At 51.8% G+C, this 24,111-nt stretch overlaps 1 protein-coding gene across 1 annotated transcript in view; it reads left to right on the forward strand.

Moving 5' to 3' along the window:
- The first annotated feature begins 304 nt into the window (after nucleotides 1-304).
- The window catches only part of LOC140407028 (sulfotransferase 1C1-like), a 33,248-nt gene continuing 9,441 nt past the window's right edge, over nucleotides 305-24,111 (forward strand). The window contains exons 1-2 of the mRNA XM_072494810.1: nucleotides 305-506; nucleotides 1,305-1,399. Coding sequence (XP_072350911.1) covers nucleotides 440-506; nucleotides 1,305-1,399 — 162 coding nt within the window. The 5' untranslated portion in view covers nucleotides 305-439. The remainder of the gene's footprint in view (nucleotides 507-1,304; nucleotides 1,400-24,111) is intronic.

The raw sequence follows: 24,111 nt of genomic DNA on the forward strand, positions 1-24,111 counted from the left end.
ACCATCCAAACCTGGTACCATGTAATGTCCTTGTAGGATGGCTGGTTTATATTACAAGAACACTTGTTGCTAAAGCTATAAATGATTTATTAACATTGGCTGAGGTCAAATATATACAAAACAACAGATGAATAACAGTAAGACCATGCACAAGCAACCTCTCTCCCAGCTCCCTAGTCAGTCTGAGGTCATCTGACTCTAACATTCACTTATATACTAATGAGACTCCTAGTGGTCAGTCAGTGAATTACAACACAACCATGATATCATCACATCCCCTTCCTCAGGCTCCAAACTCTGGGACTCCCTCGATTCCCCACTCACTAAGACAAGAGGGAAGAGTGAGGATTCCTAATGGATTTGTGCTTCCTCTTCCCAGACCATTGTGGTCACTCGAAATGCCAAAGATAATCTTGTGTCGTACTTTCATTTCCATCTGATGGACAAAGAAATGCCGGAACCGGGAAACTGGCCGGAGTTCTTCGAGAAATTCCTGCATGGACAAGGTGAGATTCTTCCGCACATCAACATTCCCCAAACTGAGCATCAAACATTCCCAGGACAGGTACAGAACGGGGTTAGATACAGAGTAAAGCTCCCTCTACACTGTCCCCATCAAACACTCCCAGGACAGGTACAGCACGGGGTTAGGTACAGAGTAAAGCTCCCTCTACACTGTCCCCATCAAACACTCCCAGGACAGGTACAGTACGGGGTTAGAGACAGAGTAAAGCTCCCTCTACACTGTCCCCATCAAACACTCCCAGGACAGGTACAGCACGGGGTTAGGTAGAGAGTAAAGCTCCCTCTACACTGTCCCCATCAAACACTCCCAGGACAGGTACAGTACGGGGTTAGATACAGAGTAAAGCTCCCTGTGCACTGTCCCCATCAAATACTCCCAGGACAGGTACAGCACGGGGTTAGATACAGAGTAAAGCTCCCTCTACACTGTCCGCATCAAACACTCCCAGGACATGTACAGCACGGGGTTAGATACAGAGTAAAGCTCGCCTTGACACTGTCCCCATCAAACACTCCCAGGACAGGTACAGTACGGGGTTAGATACAGAGTAAAGCTCCCTCTACACTGTCCCCATCACACACTCCCAGGACAGGTACAGTACGGGGTTAGATACAGAGTAAAGCTCCCTCTACACTGTCCCCATCACACACTCCCAGGACAGGTACAGCACGGGGTTAGATACAGAGTAAAGCTCCCTCTACACTGTCCCTGTTTTTGTCTTTGGGAACAGGCAGATACTCGGTGGGATCTTACTGTGCCTGTTCTTGCTCTGTTTCAGTGAGCTGGGGTTCCTGGTACGACCATGTGAAGGGATGGTGGGAAGCGCAGGACAAACATCGGATTCTCTTCCTCTTCTATGAGGATATGAAGGAGGTAACGGCAGTGGGAGGGACCGAGTGTGGAGGAGAATGAGTGTCCGAGGGTGTGACACAGACAGAGGGAGGGGGGTGTGAGAGAGAGAGAGGGAGCAAGATAGAGAGGGAGATAGAGAGAGGGAGATAGAGAGAGGGAGATAGAGAGAGCGAGATAGAGAGAACGAGATAGTGAGAGCGAGATAGAGAGACCGAGCTAGAGAGAGCGAGATAGGGAGAGCAAGATAGAGAGAGCGAGATAGAGAGCGCGAGATAGAGAGAGCGCGAGATAGAGAGAGCGCGATAGAGAGAGCGCGATAGAGAGAGCGCGATAGAGAGAGCGCGATCGAGAGAGCGCGATAGAGAGAGCGCGAACGCGATGGAGAGACCGAGCTTGAGAGAGTGAGATAGAGAGAGCGAGATAGAGAGAGCGAGACAGAGAGCGCAAGATAGAGAGAGCGAGATAGAGAGAGCGAGATAGAGAGAGCGCGATAGAGAGGGCGCGACAGAGAGAGCGCGATAGAGAGAGCGAGATAGAGATAGCGAGATAGAGAGAGCGCAATAGAGAGAGCGCGATAGAGAGAGCGCGATAGAGAGACCGAGCTTGAGAGAGCGAGAGAGTGAGATAGCGAGAGCGAGATAGAGAAACCGAGCTAGAGCGAGCGAGATAGAGAGAGCGTGAGATAGAGAGAGCGCGAGATAGAGAGAGTGCGAGATAGAGAGAGCGAGACAGCGAGAGCGCGATAGAGAGAGCACGATTGAGAGAGCGAGATAGAGAGAGCGAGATAGGGAGAGCGAGATAGAGAGCGCGAGATAGAGAGCGCGAGATAGAGAGCGCGAGATAGAGAGAGCCCGATAGAGAGAGCGCGATAGAGAGAGCGCGATAGAGAGCACGAGATAGAGAGAGCGAGATAGAGAGAGCGCGAGAGAGAGAGAGCATGATAGAGAGAGCGCGATAGAGAGAGCGAGATAGAGAGAGCGAGATAGGGAGAGCGAGATAGAGAGAGCGAGATAGAGAGCGCGAGATAGAGAGAGTGAGACAGAGAGAGCGCGATAGAGAGAGCGCGATAGAGAGCGCGAGATAGAGCGAGATAAAGAGAGCGAGATAGAGAGAGCGCGATAGAGAGAGCGCGATAGAGAAGCAAGATTGAGAGAGCGAGATAGAGAGTGCGAGATAGAGGGAGCGAGATAGAGCGAGTGTGATAGAGAGAGTGTGATAGAGAGTGCGCGATAGAGAGAGTGCAATAGAAAGAGCAAGATGGAGAGAGAGACCGAGGGACAGCGAGACAGAGAGTTTGATAGAGAGAGCAAAATGGAGAGAGAGCGAGATAGAGAGAGCATGATAGTGAGAGCGAGATGGTGAGCGAGGAAGAGCGAGATCGAGATGGAGAGAGAGCGAGGAAGAGCGAGATTGAGAGAGTGAGATAGATAGAGCGAAAGAGAGAGAGCAAGATAGTGAGCACGAAAGAGCGAGAGCGCGACAGGGAAAGCGAGACAGTGAGAGCGAGATAGAAAGAGCGAGATAGAGAGAGATAAATAGAGAGAGCGAGATAGAAAGAGCGTTATAGAGAGAGCGCGATAGAGGGAGCGAGATAGAGAGAGCGAGATAGGGAGAGCGAGATAGAGAGCGCGAGATAGAGAGAGTGAGACAGAGAGAGCGCGATAGAGAGAGCGCGATAGAGAGCGCGAGATAGAGCGAGATAAAGAGAGCGAGATAGAGAGAGCGCGATAGAGAGAGCGCGATAGGGAGAGCGTGATAGACAAAGCGAGATAGAGAGCGAGATAGAGAGAGCGAGATAGGGAGAGCGGGATAGGGAGAGCGAGATAGGGAGAGCGGGATATGGAGAGCAGGATAGGGATAGCGTGATAGAGAGAGCGAGATAGAAAGAGCAAGATAGAGAGAGCGCGCGAGATAGGGAGAGCGAGATAGGGAGAGCGAGATAGGGAGAGCGAGTTAGCGAGAGCGAGATAGGGAGAGCGAGATAGAGCGAGCGACATAGGGAGAGCGGGATAGGGAGAGCGGGATAGGGAGAGCGAGATAGAGCGAGCGAGATAGGGAGAGCGAGATAGGGAGAGCGGGATAGGGAGAACGGGATAGGGAGAGCGGGATCGGGCGAGCGAGATAGAGAGAGCGAGATAGAGAGAGTGCGATAGAGAGCAAGATAGAGAGAGCGCGATAGAGAGCGAGATAGAGAGAGCGCGATAGACAGAGCGAGATAGAGAGAGCACGATAGAGAGCGAGAGCATGATAGACAGAACGAGCGAGATTGAGAGAGCAAGATTGAGAGAGCGAGATAGAAAGTGCGAGATAGAGGGAGCGAAATAGAGAGAGCGCGATAGAGAGAGCGAGATAGAGAGAGCGAGATAGAGAGAGCGAGATAGAGAGAGCGAGATAGAGAGAGCGCGATAGAGAGAGCGAGAAGGAGCGAGCGAGATGGAGCGAGCGAGATGGAGCGAGCGAGTTACAGAGCGCGAGATAGAGAGAGCGATATAGAGAGAGCGATATAGAGAGAGCGAGATAGAGAGCGCGAGATAGAGAGCACGAGATAGAGAGAGCGAGATAGAGAGAGCGAGATAGAGAGAGCGAGATAGAGAGAGCGAGATAGAGAGAGCGAGATAGAGTGAGATAGAGAGCGCGAGATAGAGAGAGCGAGATAGAGAGAGCGAGATAGAGAGAGCGAGATAGAGAGAGTGAGATAGAGAGCGCGAGATAGAGAGAGCGAGATAGAGAGAGCGAGATAGAGAGAGCGAGCTAGAGAGAGCAAGACGGGGAGAGCGAGATAGGGAGAGCGATATATAGAGAGCGAGATAGAGAGAGCGAGATAGAGAGAGTGAGATAGGGAGAGCGAGAAAGAGAGAGCGCGACAGGGAGAGCGAGATAGGGAGAGCGAGATAGAGAGAGCGAGATAGAGAGAGCGAGATAGAGAGAGTGAGATAGGGAGAGCGAGATAGAGAGAGCGTGACAGGGAGAGCGAGATAGGGAGAGCGAGATAGAGAGAGCGAGATAGACAGAGTGAGATAGGGAGAGCGAGATAGAGTGAGCGAGATAGAGAGAGCGCGATAGGGAGAGCGAGATAGGGAGAGCGAGATAGAGAGAGCGAGATAGAGAGAGTGAGATAGGGAGAGCGAGATAGAGAGAGCGCGACAGGGAGAGCAGGATAGGGAGAGCGGGATAGGGAGGGCGGGATAGGGAGAGCGGGATAGGGGGAGCGAGATAGAGAGAGTGAGATAGGGAGAGCGAGATAGAGAGAGCGAGATAGAGAGAGCGCGACAGGGAGAGCGAGATAGGGAGAGCGAGATAGAGAGAGCGAGATAGAGAGAGTGAGATAGGGAGAGCGAGATAGAGAGAGCGCGACAGGGAGAGCGAGATAGGGAGAGCGGGATAGGGAGAGCGGTATAGGGAGAGCGGGGTAGGGAGAGCGGGATAAGGAGAGCGTGATAGAGAGAGCTTGATAGAGGGAGCGAGATAGAGAGTCCAAGATAGAGACAGTGTGAGATAGAGAGAGCGAGATAGAGAGTGTGAGATAGAGCGAGCGGGATAGGGAGAGCGAGATAGAGAGAGCGTGATAGAGAGAGCGAGATAGAGAGAGCGTGATAGAGACCAAGATAGAGAGAGCGCAATAGAGAGCAAGAGAGAGAGAGCGCGATAGAGAGCGCGATAGCGCGATACACAGAGTGAGAAAGAGAGAGCTCTATTGAGAGAGCAAGCTTGAGAGAGCGAGCTAGAGAGAGTGAGCTAGAGAGAGCATGATAGAGAGAGTGAGATAGAGAGCGCGAGAAAGGGAGAGCGAGATAGAGAGAGAGAGATAGAGAGCGTGAGATAGGGAGAGTGAGATAGAGAGAGTGAGATAGGGAGAGCGAGATAGAGAGAGCGAGAAAGTGAGAGCGAGCTGGAGAGAGCGGGATAGCGTGAGCGAGATAGAGAAAGCATGATAGAGAGCGAGATAGAGAGAGCACGATAGAGAGAGAGAGCATGATAGAGAGAACGAGCGAGATTGAGAGAGCAAGTTTGAGAGAGCGAGATAGAGAGTGCGAGATAGAGGGAGCGAGATAGAGCGAGTGCGATAGAGAGAGTGTGATAGAGAGTGCGCGATAGAGAGAGTGCAATAGAAAGAGCAAGATGGAGAGAGAGACCGAGGGACAGCGAGACAGAGAGTTTGATAGAGAGAGCAAAATGGAGAGAGAGCGAGATAGAGAGAGCGTGATAGTGAGAGCGAGATGGTGAGCAAGGAAGAGCGAGATCGAGATGGAGAGAGAGCGAGGAAGAGCGAGATTGAGAGAGTGAGATAGAGAGAGCGAAAGAGAGAGAGCAAGATAGTGAGCACGAAAGAGCGAGAGCGCGACAGGGAAAGTGAGACAGTGAGAGCGAGATAGAAAGAGCGAGATAGAGAGAGATAAATAGAGAGAGCGAGATAGAAAGAGCGTGATAGAGAGAGCGAGATAGAGAGAGCGAGATAGAGAGAGCACGAGAGAGAGAGAGAGCATGATAGAGAGAGCGCGATAGAGAGAGCGAGATAGAGAGAGCGAGATAGGGAGAGCGAGATAGAGAGAGCGAGATAGAGAGCGCGAGATAGAGAGAGTGAGACAGAGAGAGCGCGATAGAGAGAGCGCGATAGGGAGAGCGTGATAGGGAAAGCGGGATAGGGAAAGCGGTATAGGGAGAGTAGGATAGGGATAGCGTGATAGAGAGAGCGAGATAGAGAGAGCAAGATAGGGACAGCGCGATAGAGAGAGCGAGATAGGGAGAGCGAGATAGAGAGAATGCGATAGAGAGCAAGATAGAGAATGCGCGATAGAGAGCGAGATAGTGAGAACACGATAGAGAGCAAGATAGAGAGAGCGCGATTGAGAACGAGCTGGAGAGAGCGAGATAGGGAGAGCGAGATAGAGGGAGCGAGATAGGGAGAGCGAAATAGGGAGAGCGGGATAGGGAGAGCGGGATAGGGCGAGCGAGATAGAGAGAACGGGATAGAGAGAGTGCGATAGAGAGCAAGATAGAGAGAGCGCGATAGAGAGCGAGATAGAGAGAGCATGATAGAGAGCAAGATAGAGAGAGCACGATAGAGAGCATGATAGAGAGAACGAGCGAGATTGAGAGAACAAGTTTGAGAGAGCGAGATAGAGGGAGCGAGATAGAGCGAGTGTGATAGAGAGAGTGTGATAGAGAGTGCGCGATAGAGAGAGTGCAATAGAAAGAGCAAGATGGAGAGAGAGTCCGAGGGACAGCGAGACAGAGAGTTTGATAGAGAGAGCAAAATGGAGAGAGAGCGAGATAGAGAGAGCGTGATAGTGAGAGCGAGATGGTGAGCAAGGAAGAGCGAGATCGAGATGGAGAGAGCGCGAGGAAGAGCGAGATTGAGAGAGTGAGATAGATAGAGCGAGAAATAGAGAGCACGAGAGAGAGAGAGCATGATAGAGAGGGGGCGATAGAGAGAGCGAGATAGAGAGCGCGAGATAGGGAGAGCGAGATAGAGAGAGCGAGATAGAGAGCGCGAGATAGAGAGAGTGAGACAGAGAGAGCGCGATAGAGAGAGCGCGATAGGGAGAGCGTGATAGGGAAAGCGGGATAGGGAAAGCGGTATAGGGAGAGTAGGATAGGGATAGCGTGATAGAGAGAGCGAGATAGAGAGAGCAAGATTGGGACAGCGCGATAGAGAGAGCGAGATAGGGAGAGCGAGATAGAGAGAGCGAGATAGAGGGAATGCGATAGAGAGCAAGATAGAGAATGCGCGATAGAGAGCGAGATAGTGAGAACGCGATAGAGAGCAAGATAGAGAGAGCGCGATTGAGAACGAGCTGGAGAGAGCGAGATAGGGAGAGCGAGATAGAGGGAGCGAGATAGGGAGAGCGAAATAGGGAGAGCGGGATAGGGAGAGCGGGATAGGGCGAGCGAGATAGAGAGAACGGGATAGAGAGAGTGCGATAGAGAGCAAGATAGAGAGAGCGCGATAGAGAGCGAGATAGAGAGAGCATGATAGAGAGCGAGATAGAGAGAGCACGATAGAGAGAGAGAGCATGATAGAGAGAACGAGCGAGATTGAGAGAGCAAGTTTGAGAGAGCGAGATAGAGAGTGCGAGATAGAGGGAGCGAGATAGAGCGAGTGTGATAGAGAGAGTGTGATAGAGAGTGCGCGATAGAGAGAGTGCAATAGAAAGAGCAAGATGGAGAGAGAGACCGAGGGACAGCGAGACAGAGAGTTTGATAGAGAGAGCAAAATGGAGAGAGAGCGAGATAGAGAGAGCGTGATAGTGAGATAGAGATGGTGAGCAAGGAAGAGCGAGATCGAGATGGAGAGAGAGCGAGGAAGAGCGAGATTGAGAGAGTGAGATAGAGAGAGCGAAAGAGAGAGAGCAAGATAGTGAGCACGAAAGAGCGAGAGCGCGACAGGGAAAGTGAGACAGTGAGAGCGAGATAGAAAGAGCGAGATAGAGAGAGATAAATAGAGAGAGCGAGATAGAAAGAGCGTGATAGAGAGAGCGAGATAGAGAGAGCGAGATAGAGAGAGCACGAGAGAGAGAGAGCATGATAGAGAGAGCGCGATAGAGAGAGCGAGATAGAGAGAGCGAGATAGGGAGAGCGAGATAGAGAGAGAGAGATAGAGAGCGCGAGCTAGAGAGAGTGAGACAGAGAGAGCGCGTTGAGAGAGCGCGATAGGGAGAGCGTGATAGGGAAAGCGGGATAGGGAAAGCGGTATAGGGAGAGTAGGATAGGGATAGCGTGATAGAGAGAGCGAGATAGAGAGAGCAAGATAGGGACAGCGCGATAGAGAGAGCGAGATAGGGAGAGCGAGATAGAGAGAGCGAGATATAGAGAATGCGATAGAGAGCAAGATAGAGAATGCGCGATAGAGAGCGAGATAGTGAGAACGCGATAGAGAGCAAGATAGAGAGCGCGATTGAGAACGAGCTGGAGAGAGCGAGATAGGGAGAGCGAGATAGAGGGAGCGAGATAGGGAGAGCGAAATAGGGAGAGCGGGATAGGGAGAGCGGGATAGGGCGAGCGAGATAGAGAGAACGGGATAGAGAGAGTGCGATAGAGAGCAAGATAGAGAGAGCGCGATAGAGAGTGAGATAGAGAGAGCATGATAGAGAGCGAGATAGAGAGAGCACGATAGAGAGAGAGAGCATGATAGAGAGAACGAGCGAGATTGAGAGAGCAAGTTTGAGAGAGCGAGATAGAGAGTGCGAGATAGAGGGAGCGAGATAGAGCGAGTGTGATAGAGAGAGTGTGATAGAGAGAGTGTGATAGAGAGAGTGTGATAGAGAGAGTGTGATAGAGAGTGTGCGATAGAGAGAGTGCAATAGAAAGAGCAAGATGAGGAGAGAGACCGAGGGACAGCGAGACAGAGAGTTTGATAGAGAGAGCAAAATGGAGAGAGAGCGAGATAGAGAGAGCGTGATAGTGAGAGCGAGATGGTGAGCAAGGAAGAGCGAGATCGAGATGGAGAGAGAGCGAGGAAGAGCGAGATTGAGAGAGTGAGTTAGAGAGAGCGAAAGAGAGAGAGCAAGATAGTGAGCACGAAAGAGCGAGAGCGCGACAGGGAAAGTGAGACAGTGAGAACGAGATAGAAAGAGCGAGATAGAGAGAGATAAATAGAGAGAGCGAGATAGAAGAGCGTGATAGAGAGAGCGAGATAGAGAGAGCGAGATAGAGAGAGCACGAGAGAGAGAGAGCATGATAGAGAGAGCGCGATAGAGAGAGCGAGATAGAGAGAGCGAGATAGGGAGAGCGAGATAGAGAGAGCGAGATCGAGAGCGCAAGATAGAGAGAGTGAGATAGAGAGAGCGAAATAGAGAGAGCACGAGAGAGAGAGAGAGAGCATGATAGAGAGAGCGCGATAGAGAGAGCGAGATAGAGAGAGCGAGATAGGGAGAGCGAGATAGAGAGAGCGAGATAGAGAGAGCGAGATAGAGAGCGCGAGATAGAGAGAGTGAGACAGAGAGAGCGCGATAGAGAGAGCGCGATCGGGAGAGCGTGATAGGGAAAGCGGGATAGGGAAAGCGGTATAGGGAGAGTAGGATAGGGATAGCGTGATAGAGAGAGCGAGATAGAGAGAGCAAGATAGGGACAGCGCGATAGAGAGAGCGAGATAGGGAGAGCGAGATAGAGAGAGCGAGATAGGGAGAGCGAAATAGAGAGAGCGGGATAGGGAGAGCGGGATAGGGCGAGCGAGATAGAGAGAACGGGATAGAGAGAGTGCGATAGAGAGCAAGATAGAGAGAGCGCGATAGAGAGCGAGATAGAGAGAGCATGATAGAGAGCGAGATAGAGAGAGCACGATAGAGAGTGAGAGCATGATAGAGAGAACGAGCGAGATTGAGAGAGCAAGTTTGAGAGAGCGAGATAGAGAGTGCGAGATAGAGGGAGCGAGATAGAGCGAGTGTGATAGAGAGAGTGTGATAGAGAGTGCGCGATAGAGAGAGTGCAATAGAACGAGCAAGATGGAGAGAGAGACCGAGGGACAGCGAGACAGAGAGTTTGATAGAGAGAGCAAAATGGAGAGAGAGCGAGTTAGAGAGAGCGTGATAGTGAGAGCGAGATGGTGAGCAAGGAAGAGCGAGATCGAGATGGAGAGAGAGCGAGGAAGAGCGAGATTGAGAGAGTGAGATAGAGAGAGCGAAAGAGAGAGAGCAAGATAGTGAGCACGAAAGAGCGAGAGCGCGACAGGGAAAGTGAGACAGTGAGAACGAGATAGAAAGAGCGAGATAGAGAGAGATAAATAGAGAGAGCGAGATAGAAAGAGCGTGATAGAGAGAGCGAGATAGAGAGAGCGAGATAGAGAGAGCACGAGAGAGAGAGAGCATGATAGAGAGAGCGCGATAGAGAGAGCGAGATAGAGAGAGCGAGATAGGGAGAGCGAGATAGAGAGAGCGAGATAGAGAGCGCGAGATAGAGAGAGTGAGACAGAGAGAGCGCGATAGAGAGAGCGCGATAGGGAGAGCGTGATAGGGAAAGCGGGATAGGGAAAGCGGTATAGGGAGAGTAGGATAGGGATAGCGTGATAGAGAGAGCGAGATAGAGAGAGCAAGATAGGGACAGCGCGATAGAGAGAGCGAGATAGAGAGAGCGAGATAGAGAGAGCGAGATAGAGAGAATGCGATAGAGAGCAAGATAGAGAATGCGCGATAGAGAGCGAGATAGTGAGAACGCGATAGAGAGCAAGATAGAGAGAGCGCGATTGAGAACGAGCTGGAGAGAGCGAGATAGGGAGAGCGAGATAGAGGGAGCGAGATAGGGAGAGCGAAATAGGGAGAGCGGGATAGGGAGAGCGGGATAGGGCGAGCGAGATAGAGAGAACGGGATAGAGAGAGTGCGATAGAGAGCAAGATAGAGAGAGCGCGATAGAGAGCGAGATAGAGAGAGCATGATAGAGAGCGAGATAGAGAGAGCACGATAGAGAGAGAGAGCATGATAGAGAGAACGAGCGAGATTGAGAGATCAAGTTTGAGAGAGCGAGATAGAGAGTGCGAGATAGAGGGAGCGAGATAGAGCCAGTGTGATAGAGAGAGTGTGATAGAGAGTGCGCCATAGAGAGAGTGCAATAGAAAGAGCAAGATGGAGAGAGAGACCGAGAGACAGCGAGACAGAGAGTTTGATAGAGAGAGTAAAATGGAGAGAGAGCGAGATAGAGAGAGCGTGATAGTGAGAGCGAGATGGTGAGCGAGGAAGAGCGAGATCGAGATGGAGAGAGAGCGAGGAAGAGCGAGATTGAGAGAGTGAGATAGAGAGAGCGAAAGAGAGAGAGCAAGATAGTGAGCACGAAAGAGCGAGAGCGCAACAGTGAAAGCGAGACAGTGAGAGCGAGATAGAAAGAGAGCGAGATAGAGAGAGCGAGATAGAGAGAGCGAGATAGACAGAGTGAGATAGGGAGAGCGAGATAGGGAGAGCGAGATAGAGAGAGCGAGATAGAGAGAGCGCGACAGGGAGAGCGAGATAGGGAGAGCAGGATAGGGAGAGCGGGATAGGGAGAGCGGGATAGGGAGAGCAAGATAGAGAGAGCGAGATAGGGAGAGCGAGATAGGGAGAGCGCGATAGAGAGCGAGATAGAGAGAGCGCGATAGACAGAGCGAGATAGAGAGAGCGAGATAGAGAGAGCGAGATAGAGAGAGTGAGATAGGGAGAGCGAGAAAGAGAGAGCACGACAGGGAGAGCGAGATAGGGAGAGCGAGATAGAGAGAGCGAGATAGAGAGAGCGAGATAGAGAGAGCGAGATAGGGAGAGCGAGATAGAGAGAGCGCGACAGGGAGAGCGAGATAGGGAGAGCGAGATAGAGAGAGCGAGATAGAGAGAGCGAGATAGAGAGAGCGAGATAGACAGAGTGAGATAGGGAGAGCGAGATAGGGAGAGCGAGATAGAGAGAGCGAGATAGAGAGAATGCGATAGAGAGCAAGATAGAGAATGCGCGATAGAGAGCGAGATAGTGAGAACGCGATAGAGAGCAAGATAGAGAGAGCGCGATTGAGAACGAGCTGGAGAGAGCGAGATAGGGAGAGCGAGATAGAGGGAGCGAGATAGGGAGAGCGAAATAGGGAGAGCGGGATAGGGAGAGCGGGATAGGGAGAGCGGGATAGGGCGAGCGAGATAGAGAGAACGGGATAGAGAGAGTGCGATAGAGAGCAAGATAGAGAGAGCGCGATAGAGAGCGAGATAGAGAGAGCATGATAGAGAGCGAGATAGAGAGAGCACGATAGAGAGAGAGAGCATGATAGAGAGAACGAGCGAGATTGAGAGATCAAGTTTGAGAGAGCGAGGTAGAGAGTGCGAGATAGAGGGAGCGAGATAGAGCCAGTGTGATAGAGAGAGTGTGATAGAGAGTGCGCCATAGAGAGAGTGCAATAGAAAGAGCAAGATGGAGAGAGAGACCGAGAGACAGCGAGACAGAGAGTTTGATAGAGAGAGTAAAATGGAGAGAGAGCGAGATAGAGAGAGCGTGATAGTGAGAGCGAGATGGTGAGTGAGGAAGAGCGAGATCGAGATGGAGAGAGAGCGAGGAAGAGCGAGTTTGAGAGAGTGAGATAGAGAGAGCGAAAGAGAGAGAGCAAGATAGTGAGCACGAAAGAGCGAGAGCGCAACAGGGAAAGCGAGACAGTGAGAGCGAGATAGAAAGAGAGCGAGATAGAGAGAGCGAGATAGAGAGAGCGAGATAGACAGAGTGAGATAGGGAGAGCGAGATAGGGAGAGCGAGATAGAGAGAGCGAGATAGAGAGAGCGCGACAGGGAGAGCGAGATAGGGAGAGCAGGATAGGGAGAGCGGGATAGGGAGAGCGGGATAGGGAGAGCAAGATAGAGAGAGCGAGATAGGGAGAGCGAGATAGGGAGAGCGCGATAGAGAGCGAGATAGAGAGAGCGCGATAGACAGAGCGAGATAGAGAGAGCGAGATAGAGAGAGCGAGATAGAGAGAGTGAGATAGGGAGAGCGAGAAAGAGAGAGCACGACAGGGAGAGCGAGATAGGGAGAGCGAGATAGAGAGAGCGAGATAGAGAGAGTGAGATAGGGAGAGCGAGATAGAGAGAGCGCGACAGGGAGAGCGAGATAGGGAGAGCGAGATAGAGAGAGCGAGATAGAGAGAGCGAGATAGAGAGAGCGAGATAGACAGAGTGAGATAGGGAGAGCGAGATAGGGAGAGCGAGATAGAGAGAGCGAGATAGAGAGAGCGCGACAGGGAGAGCGAGATAGGGAGAGCAGGATAGGGAGAGCGGGATAGGGAGAGCGGGATAGGGAGAGCAAGATAGAGAGAGTGAGATAGGGAGAGCGAGATAGAGAGAGCGCGACAGGGAGAGCGAGACAGGGAGAGCGAGATAGAGAGAGCGAGATAGAGAGAGTGAGATAGGGAGAGCGAGATAGAGAGAGCGCGACAGGGAGAGCGAGATAGGGAGAGCGGGATTGGGAGAGCGGTATAGGGAGAGCGGGATAAGGAGAGCGTGATAGAGAGAGCTTGATAGAGGGAGCGTGATAGAGCGAGATAGAGAGTCCAAGATAGAGACAGTGTGAGATAGAGAGAGCGAGATAGAGAGAGTGAGATAGAGCGAGCGTGATAGGGAGAGCGAGATAGAGAGAGCGTGATAGAGAGAGCGAGATAGAGAGCAAGATAGAGAGAGCGCAATAGAGAGCAAGATAGAGAGAGCGCGATAGAGAGCGCGATAGCGCGATACACAGAGTGAGATAGAGAGAGCACGATTGAGAGAGCAAGCTTGAGAGCGAGCTAGAGAGAGTGAGCTAGAGAGAGCATGATAGAGAGAGTGAGATAGAGAGCGCGAGATAGGGAGAGCGAGTTAGAGAGAGAGAGATAGAGAGCGTGAGATAGGGAGAGTGAGATAGAGAGAGTGAGATAGGGAGAGCGAGATAGAGAGAGCGAGAAAGTGAGAGCGAGCTAGAGAGAGCGAGATAGCGAGAGCAAGATAGAGAGAGCTCGATAGAGAGAGCGAGATAGGGAGAGCGAGATAGAGAAACCGAGCTAGAGAGATCGAGATAGAGAGAGCGAGACAGAGAGAGCGAGATAGAGAGAGCAAGATGGTGCGACCGAGATGGAACGAGCGAGTTACAGAGAGTGAGATAGAGAGAGCGATATAGGGAGAGCGAGATAGAGAGAGCGAGATGGAGCGAGCGAGATGGAGCGAGCGAGTTACAGAGAGTGAGATAGAGAGAGCGATATAGAGAGAGCGATATAGAGAGAGCGAGATAGAGAGAGCGAGATAGAGAGAGGGAGATAGTGAGAGCGAGACAGAGAGAGCGAGAAAGTGAGAGCGAGCTAGAGAGAGCGAGATGGGGAGAGCGAGATAGGGAGAGCGAGATATAGAGAGCGAGATAGATAGAGCAAGAAAGTGAGATTGTGATAGAGAGCAAGAGAGAGAGAGCACGATTGAGAGCGAGCTAGAGAGAGCAAGATAGGGAGAGCGAGATAGAGAGAGCGAGATAGGGGGAGCGAGATAGGGAGAGCGAGATAGGGAGAGCGAGATAGGGAGAGCGGGATAGGGAGAGCGGGATAGGGAGAGCGGGATAGGGCGAGCGAGATAGAGAGAGCGAGATAGAGAGAGCGAGATAGAGAGTGCGATAGACAGCAAGATAGAGAGAGCGCGATAGAGAGCGAGATAGAGAGCGCAATAGACAGAGCGAGATAGAGAGAGCACGATAGAGAGAGAGAGCGAGATAGAGAGAGCGAGATGGAGCGGGCGAGATGGAGCGAGCGAGATAGAGAGAGTGAGTTACAGAGAGTGAGATAGAGAGACCGAGCTAGAGAGAGCGAGATAGAGAGAGCGAGATAGGGAGAGCAAGATAGAGAGAGCGAAATAGAGAGCGCGAGATAGAAAGAGCGAGATAGAGAGCGCGAGATAGGGAGAGCGAGATAGAGAGAGCGAGAAAGTGAGAGCGAGATAGGGAGAGCGAGATAGGGAGAGCGAGATAGGGAGAGCGAGATAGGGAGAGCGAGATAGGGAGAGCGAGATAGGGAGAGCGAGATAGGGAGAGCGAGATAGGGAGAGCGTGATAGAGAGAGCGAGATAGGTAGAGTGCGATAGAGGAGCCAGATACAGAGAGCTTGATAGAGAGAGTGTGATAGCGAGAGCGAGATAGAGTGTGCGTGATAGAGAGCGCGCGAGATAGGGAGAGCGAGATAGAGAGGGAGAGATAGAGCGTGCGTGGTAGAGAGCGCGCGAGATAGAGAGAGCGAGATAGAGAGATTGAGATAGGGAGAGCGAGATAGAGAGAGCGAGATAGAGAGAGCGAGATGGAGCGGGCGAGATGGAGCGAGCGAGATAGAGAGAGCGAGATAGAGAGTGCGAGATCGAGGGAGCGAGATAGAGCGAGTGTGATAGAGAGAGTGTGATAGAGAGTGCGCGATAGAGAGAGTGCAATAGAAAGAGCAAGATGGAGAGAGAGACCGAGGGACAGCGAGACAGAGAGTTTCATAGAGAGAGCAAAATGGAGAGAGAGCGAGATAGAGAGAGCGTGATAGTGAGAGCGAGATGGTGAGCGAGGAAGAGCGAGATCGAGAAGGAGAGAGAGCGACGAAGAGCGAGATTGAGAGAGTGAGATAGAGAGAGCGAAAGAGAGAGAGCAAGATAGTGAGCACGAAAGAGCGAGAGCGCGACAGGGAAAGTGAGACAGTGAGAACGAGATAGAAAGAGCGAGATAGAGAGAGATAAATAGAGAGAGCGAGATAGAAAGAGCGTGATAGAGAGAGCGAGATAGAGAGAGCGAGATAGAGAGAGCACGAGAGAGAGAGAGCATGATAGAGAGAGCGCGATAGAGAGAGCGAGATAGAGAGAGCGAGATAGGGAGAGCGAGATAGAGAGAGCGAGATAGAGAGCGCGAGATAGAGAGAGTGAGACAGAGAGAGCGCGATAGAGAGAGCGCGATAGGGAGAGCGTGATAAGGAAAGCGGGATAGGGAAAGCGGTATAGGGAGAGTAGGATAGGGATAGCGTGATAGAGAGAGCGAGATAGAGAGAGCAAGATAGGGACAGCGCGATAGAGAGAGCGAGATAGAGAGAGCGAGATAGAGAGAGCGAGATAGCGAGAATGCGATAGAGAGCAAGATAGAGAATGCGCGATAGAGAGCGAGATAGTGAGAACGCGATAGAGAGCAAGATAGAGAGAGCGCGATTGAGAACGAGCTGGAGAGAGCGAGATAGGGAGAGCGAGATAGAGGGAGCGAGATAGGGAGAGCGGGATAGGGCGAGCGAGATAGAGAGAACGGGATAGAGAGAGTGCGATAGAGAGCAAGATAGAGAGAGCGCGATAGAGAGCGAGCTAGAGAGAGCACGATAGAGAGAGAGAGCATGATAGAGAGAACGAGCGAGATTGAGAGATCAAGTTTGAGAGAGCGAGATAGAGAGTGCGAGATAGAGGGAGCGAGATAGAGCCAGTGTGATAGAGAGAGTGTGATAGAGAGTGCGCCATAGAGAGAGTGCAATAGAAAGAGAGCGAGATAGAGAGAGCGAGATAGAGAGAGCGAGATAGACAGAGTGAGATAGGGAGAGCGAGATAGGGAGAGCGAGATAGAGAGAGCGCGACAGGGAGAGCGAGATAGGGAGAGCAGGATAGGGAGAGCGGGATAGGGAGAGCGGGATAGGGAGAGCAAGATAGAGAGAGCGAGATAGGGAGAGCGAGATAGGGAGAGCGCGATAGAGAGCGAGATAGAGAGAGCGCGATAGACAGAGCGAGATAGAGAGAGCGAGATAGAGAGAGCGAGATAGAGAGAGTGAGATAGGGAGAGCGAGAAAGAGAGAGCACGACAGGGAGAGCGAGATAGGGAGAGCGAGATAGAGAGAGCGAGATAGAGAGAGCGAGATAGGGAGAGCGAGATAGAGAGAGCGCGACAGGGAGAGCGAGATAGGGAGAGCGAGATAGAGAGAGCGAGATAGAGAGAGCGAGATAGAGAGAGCGAGATAGAGAGAGCGAGATAGACAGAGTGAGATAGGGAGAGCGAGATAGGGAGAGCGAGATAGAGAGAGCGAGATAGAGAGAATGCGATAGAGAGCAAGATAGAGAATGCGCGATAGAGAGCGAGATAGTGAGAACGCGATAGAGAGCAAGATAGAGAGAGCGCGATTGAGAACGAGCTGGAGAGAGCGAGTAGGGAGAGCGAGATAGAGAGAGCGCGACAGGGAGAGCGAGATAGGGAGAGCGAGATAGAGAGAGCGAGATAGAGAGAGCGAGATAGAGAGAGCGAGATAGACAGAGTGAGATAGGGAGAGCGAGATAGGGAGAGCGAGATAGAGAGAATGCGATAGAGAGCAAGATAGAGAATGCGCGATAGAGAGCGAGATAGTGAGAACGCGATAGAGAGCAAGATAGAGAGAGCGCGATTGAGAACGAGCTGGAGAGAGCGAGATCGGGAGAGCGAGATAGAGGGAGCGAGATAGGGAGAGCGAAATAGGGAGAGCGGGATAGGGAGAGCGGGATAGGGCGAGCGAGATAGAGAGAACGGGATAGAGAGAGTGCGATAGAGAGCAAGATAGAGAGAGCGCGATAGAGAGCGAGATAGAGAGAGCATGATAGAGAGCGAGATAGAGAGAGCACGATAGAGAGAGAGAGCATGATAGAGAGAACGAGCGAGATTGAGAGATCAAGTTTGGGAGAGCGAGATAGAGAGTGCGAGATAGAGGGAGCGAGATAGAGCCAGTGTGATAGAGAGAGTGTGATAGAGAGTGCGCCATAGAGAGAGTGCAATAGAAAGAGAGCGAGATAGAGAGAGCGAGATAGAGAGAGCGAGATAGACAGAGTGAGATAGGGAGAGCGAGATAGGGAGAGCGAGATAGAGAGAGCGAGATAGAGAGAGCGCGACAGGGAGAGCGAGATAGGGAGAGCAGGATAGGGAGAGCGGGATAGGGAGAGCGGGATAGGGAGAGCGAGATAGGGAGAGCGAGATAGGGAGAGCGCAATAGAGAGCGAGATAGAGAGAGCGCGATAGACAGAGCGAGATAGAGAGAGCGAGATAGAGAGAGCGAGATAGAGAGAGTGAGATAGGGAGAGCGAGAAAGAGAGAGCACGACAGGGAGAGCGAGATAGGGAGAGCGAGATAGAGAGAGCGAGATAGAGAGAGTGAGATAGGGAGAGCGAGATAGAGAGAGTGCGACAGCGAGAGCGAGATAGGGAGAGCGAGATAGAGAGAGCGAGATAGAGAGAGCGAGATAGAGAGAGCGAGATAGACAGAGTGAGATAGGGAGAGCGAGATAGAGAGAGCGCGACAGGGAGAGCGAGACAGGGAGAGCGAGATAGAGAGAGCGAGATAGAGAGAGTGAGATAGGGAGAGCGAGATAGAGAGAGCGCGACAGGGAGAGCGAGATAGGGAGAGCGAGATAGAGAGAGCGAGATAGAGAGAGCGAGATAGAGAGAGCGAGATAGACAGAGTGAGATAGGGAGAGCGAGATAGAGAGAGCGCGACAGGGAGAGCGAGACAGGGAGAGCGAGATAGAGAGAGCGAGATAGAGAGAGTGAGATAGGGAGAGCGAGATAGAGAGAGCGCGACAGGGAGAGCGAGATAGGGAGAGCAGGATAGGGAGAGCGGGATAGGGAGAGCGGGATAGGGAGAGCAAGATAGAGAGAGTGAGATAGGGAGAGCGAGATAGAGAGAGCGCGACAGGGAGAGCGAGACAGGGAGAGCGAGATAGAGAGAGCGAGATAGAGAGAGCGAGATAGGGAGAGCGAGATAGAGAGAGCGCGACAGGGAGAGCGAGATAGGGAGAGCGGGATAGGGAGAGCGGTATAGGGAGAGCGGGATAAGGAGAGCGTGATAGAGGGAGCGTGATAGAGCGAGATAGAGAGTCCAAGATAGAGACAGTGTGAGATAGAGAGAGCGAGATAGAGAGAGTGAGATAGAGCGAGCGTGATAGGGAGAGCGAGATAGAGAGAGCGTGATAGAGAGAGCGAGATAGAGAGAGCGAGATAGAGAGAGCGCGATAGAGAGCAAGATAGAGAGAGCGCAATAGAGAGCAAGCTAGAGAGAGCGCGATAGAGAGCGCGATAGCGCGATACACAGAGTGAGATAGAGAGAGCACGATTGAGAGAGCAAGCTTGAGAGAGCGAGCTAGAGAGAGTGAGCTAGAGAGAGCATGATAGAGAGAGTGAGATAGAGAGCGCGAGATAGGGAGAGCGAGATAGAGAGAGAGAGATAGAGAGCGTGAGATAGGGAGAGTTAGATAGAGAGAGTGAGATAGGGAGAGCGAGATAGAGAGAGCGAGAAAGTGAGAGCGAGCTAGAGAGAGCGAGATAGCGAGAGCAAGATAGAGAGAGCTCGATAGAGAGAGCGAGATAGGGAGAGCGAGATAGAGAAACCGAGCTAGAGAGATCGAGATAGAGAGAGCGAGACAGAGAGAGCGAGATAGAGAAAGCAAGATGGAGCGACCGAGATAGAACGAGCGAGTTACAGAGAGTGAGATAGAGAGAGCGATATAGGGAGAGCGAGATAGAGAGAGCGAGATGGAGCGAGCGAGATGGAGCGAGCGAGTTACAGAGAGTGAGATAGAGAGAGCGATATAGAGAGAGCGATATAGAGAGAGCAATATAGAGAGAGCGAGATAGAGAGAGCGAGATAGAGAGAGGGAGATAGTGAGAGCGAGATAGAGAGAGCGAGAAAGTGAGAGCGAGCTAGAGAGAGCGAGATGGGGAGAGCGAGATAGGGAGAGCGAGATATAGAGAGCGAGATAGATAGAGCAAGAAAGTGAGATTGTGATAGAGAGCAAGAGAGAGAGAGCACGATTGAGAGCGAGCTAGAGAGAGCAAGATAGGGAGAGCGAGATAGAGAGAGCGAGATAGGGGGAGCGAGATAGGGAGAGCGAGATAGGGAGAGCGAGATAGGGAGAGCGGGATAGGGAGAGCGGGATAGGGAGAGCGGGATAGGGCGAGCGAGATAGAGAGAGCGAGATAGAGAGAGCGAGATAGAGGGTGCGATAGACAGCAAGATAGAGAGAGCGCGATAGAGAGCGCGATAGAGAGCGAGATAGAGAGCGCAATAGACAGAGCGAGATAGAGAGAGCACGATAGAGAGAGAGAGCGAGATAGAGAGAGCGAGATGGAGCGGGCGAGATGGAGCGAGCGAGATAGAGAGAGTGAGTTACAGAGAGTGAGATAGAGAGACCGAGCTAGAGAGAGCGAGATAGAGAGAGCGAGATAGGGAGAGCAAGATAGAGAGAGCGAAATAGAGAGCGCGAGATAGAAAGAGCGAGATAGAGAGCGCGAGATAGGGAGAGCGAGATAGAGAGAGCGAGAAAGTGAGAGCGAGATAGGGAGAGCGAGATAGGGAGAGCGAGATAGGGAGAGCGAGATAGGGAGAGCGAGATAGGGAGAGCGTGATAGAGAGAGCGAGATAGGTAGAGTGCGATAGAGGAGCCAGATACAGAGAGCTTGATAGAGAGAGTGTGATAGCGAGAGCGAGATTTGTGCGTGCGTGATAGAGAGCGCGCGAGATAGGGAGAGCGAGATAGAGAGGGAGAGATAGAGCGTGCGTGATAGAGAGCGCGCGAGATAGAGAGAGCGAGATAGAGAGATTGAGATAGGGAGAGCGAGATAGAGAGAGCGAGATAGAGAGAGCGAGATGGAGCGGGCGAGATGGAGCGAGCGAGATAGAGAGAGCGAGATAGAGAGTGCGAGATCGAGGGAGCGAGATAGAGCGAGTGTGATAGAGAGAGTGTGATAGAGAGTGCGCGATAGAGAGAGTGCAATAGAAAGAGCAAGATGGAGAGAGAGACCGAGGGACAGCGAGACAGAGAGTTTCATAGAGAGAGCAAAATGGAGAGAGAGCGAGATAGAGAGAGCGTGATAGTGAGAGCGAGATGGTGAGCGAGGAAGAGCGAGATCGAGAAGGAGAGAGAGCGAGGAAGAGCGAGATTGAGAGAGTGAGATAGAGAGAGCGAAAGAGAGAGAGCAAGATAGTGAGCACGAAAGAGCGAGAGCGCGACAGGGAAAGCGAGACAGTGAGAGCGAGATAGAAAGAGCGAGATAGAGAGAGATAAATAGAGAGAGCGAGATAGAAAGAGCGTGATAGAGAGAGCGAGATGGAGCGAGCGAAATGGAGCGAGCGAGATGGGGCGAGCGAAATGGAGCGAGCGAGATGGAGCAAGCGAGATAGAGAGAGCGAGATAGAGAGAGATAAATAGAGAGAGCGAGATAGAGAGACCGAGCTAGAGAGAGCGAGATAGGGATAGCAAGATAGAGAGAGCAGGATAGGGAGAGCGAGATAGAGAGAGCGAGAGACTGGGAGCGAGATAGAGGGAGCGAGATAGAGAGAGCGAGATAGAGAGCGTGAGATAGAGAGAGCGAGATAGAGAGCGCGAGATAGGGAGAGCGAGATAGAGTGAGCGAGATAGGGAGAGCGGGATAGAGAGAACAAGATAGAGAGAGCAAGATAGAGAGAGCAAGATAGAGAGAGCAAGAAAGTGAGAGCGAGCTAGAGAGAGCGAGATAGGGAGAGCGCGACAGGGAGAGCGAGATAGGGAGAGAGGAATAGGGAGAGCGGGATAGGGAGAGCGTGATAGTGAGAGCGAGATAGAGAGAACGAGATAGGGAGAGCGCGATATAGAGAGCCAAACACAGAGAGCTTGATAGAGGGAGCGTGATAGACAGAGCGAGATAGAGAGTGCAAGATAGTGAGAGTGCGAGATAGAGAGAGTGAGATAGAGAGAGCATGATAGGGAGAGCGAGATAAAGAGAGCATGATAGAGAGAGCATGATAGAGAGAGTGAGATAGAGAGAGTGAGATAGAGAGAGTGAGATAGAGAGAGCGAGATAGAGAGAGCGAGATAGAGAGAGCGAGATAGAGAGAACAAGATAGAGAGGGCGCGATAGAGAGCGAGATAGAGAGAGTGAGATAGAGAGAGCGTGATAGGGCGAGTGAGATAGAGAGAGCGTGATAGAGAGAGCGTGATAGAGGGAGCGTGATAGAGAGAGCGAGCTAGAGAGAGCGAGCTAGAGAGAGCAAAATTGAGAGAGCGAGATAGAGATTGTACTATAGAGAGAGCGAGATGGAGAGAGCGCGAGATAGTGAGCGCGAGGTAGAGAGAGCTAGATAGGGAGAGCGAGATAGAGAGCGCGAAATTGAGAGATCGAGATAGAGATTGTACGATTGAGAGAGCGAGATAGAGAGAGCGCGAAATAGAGAGCGCGAGGTAGAGAGAGCGAGATAGAGAGAGCGAGATAGAGAGCGTGAAATTGAGAGAGTGTGATAGAGAGAGCGAGATAGTGAGAGCGAGATAGCGAGAGCGAGCTAGAGAGAGTGAAGAAGAGCGAAAGAGAGAGAGCGAGACAGTGAGAGCGAGAAACAGACACAGTGAAAGCGAGGGTGAGAGAGCGAGAGAGATAGAGACAGTGAGAGATACCGTGAGAGATACCATGAGAGGTATAGAGACAGCGAAAGAGAGAGTGCGAGAGACAGCGACAGAGAGAGAGAGACGGAGAGAGATAGAGCAATAGATTTTGAGAGACAGAAGGAGAGACAGAGAGAGACAGAGTGAAAGACAGAACATGAGAATGCGAGAGATAGAGTTTGAGAGAGAGAGAGATAGAGAGAGAGACAGAGAGAGAGAGATAGAGAGAGTGAGATAGAGGGAGCAAGATAGAGCGAGCGAGATGGAGAGAGCGAGCGAGATAGAGAGAGCGTGATAGTGAGAGGGGGATGGTGAGCGAGGAAGAGCGAGATCGAGATGGAGAGGGAGCAAGGAAGAGTGAGATAGAGAGTGAGATAGAGAGAGCGAAAGAGAGAGAGCGAGATAGAGAGAGCGAGATAGAGAGAGCGAGATAGAGGGAGCGAGATAGAGAGCGCGAGATAGGGAGAGCGAGATCGAGAGAGCAAGATAGGGAGAGCGAGTTAGAGAGCGTGAGATAGGGAGAGCGAGATAGAGAGAGCGAGAAAGTGCGAGCGAGCTAGAAAGAGCAAGATAGGGAGAGCGAGATAGGGAGAGCGAGATAGGGAGAGCGAGATAGGGAGAGCGAGAGAGTGAGATAGAGAGAGCAAGATAGAGAGAGCAAGAAAGTGAGAGCGAGATACGGAGAGCGAGATACGGAGAGCGAGATAGGGAGAGCGGGATAGGGAGAGCGGGATAGGGAGAGCATGATAGAGAGAGCGAGATAGAGAGAGCGAGATAGGGAGAGCACGATAGAGAGAGCCAGATACAGAGAGCTTGATAGAGGGAGCGTGATAGAGAGAGCGAGATAGAGAGAGCGAGATAGGGAGAGCACGATAGAGAGAGCCAGATACAGAGAGCTTGATAGAGGGAGCGTGATAGAGAGAGCGAGATAGAGAGTGCAAGATAGAGAGAGTGCAAGATAGAGAGAGTGCAAGATAGAGAGAGCGAGATAGAGAGAGTGAGATAGAGAGAGCGAGATAGGGAGAGCGTGATAGAGAGAGTGAGATAGAGAGAGCGAGATGGATAGAGCGCGATAGAGAGAGCGAGATAGAGAGCGCGATAGGGAGAACAAGATGGACAGAGCGAGATAGAGCAAGTGAGATAGAGAGAGCGCGATAGAGAGAGCGAGATAGGGAGAGCCCGATAGAAAGAGTGAGATAGGGAGAGCGAGATGGAGAGAGCGAGATAGGGAGAGCGAGCTAGAGAGAGAGAGCTAGAGAGAGCGAGCTAGAGAGAGAGCAATAGAGAGAGAGCGATAGAGAGAGCAAGATAGAGCGAGCGAGGTAGAGAGAGCGAGGTAGGAGAGTGAGGTAGAAAGAGCAAGCTAGAGAGAGAGCGATAGAGAGAGAGCGATAGAGAGAACAAGATGGACAGAGCGAGATAGAGCAAGTGAGATAGAGAGAGCGTGATAGAGAGAGCGAGATAGAGAGAGCGAGATAGGGAGAGCGAGCTAGAGAGAGAGAGCTAGAGAGAGCGAGCTAGAGAGAGAGCGATAGAGAGAGCAAGATAGAGCGAGCGAGGTAGAGAGAGCGAGCTAGAGAGAGCGAGGTAGAGAGAGCGAGGTAGAGAGAGCGAGGTAGAGAGAGCGAGGTAGAGAGAGCGAGATAGGGAGCGCGGGATGGAGAGCACGAAAGAGAGAGCGAGACAGGGAAAGCGAGACCGTGAGAGCGAGATAGAAAGAGTGAGATAGAGAGAGCGAGATAGAGAGCGAGATAGAGCGAGCGAGCTAGAGAGAGCGAGATAGAGAGAACGAGATAGAGAGAGCGAGATGGAGCGAGCGAGATAGAGATTGTACGATAGAGCGAGCGAGCTAGAGAGAGCGAGATAGAGAGAACGAGATAGAGAGAGCGAGATGGAGCGAGCGAGATAGAGATTGTACGATAGAGCGAGCGA

Source organism: Scyliorhinus torazame, unplaced genomic scaffold, assembly GCF_047496885.1.
Source record: "Scyliorhinus torazame isolate Kashiwa2021f unplaced genomic scaffold, sScyTor2.1 scaffold_1115, whole genome shotgun sequence".
Classification (NCBI taxonomy): Eukaryota; Metazoa; Chordata; class Chondrichthyes; order Carcharhiniformes; family Scyliorhinidae; genus Scyliorhinus; species Scyliorhinus torazame.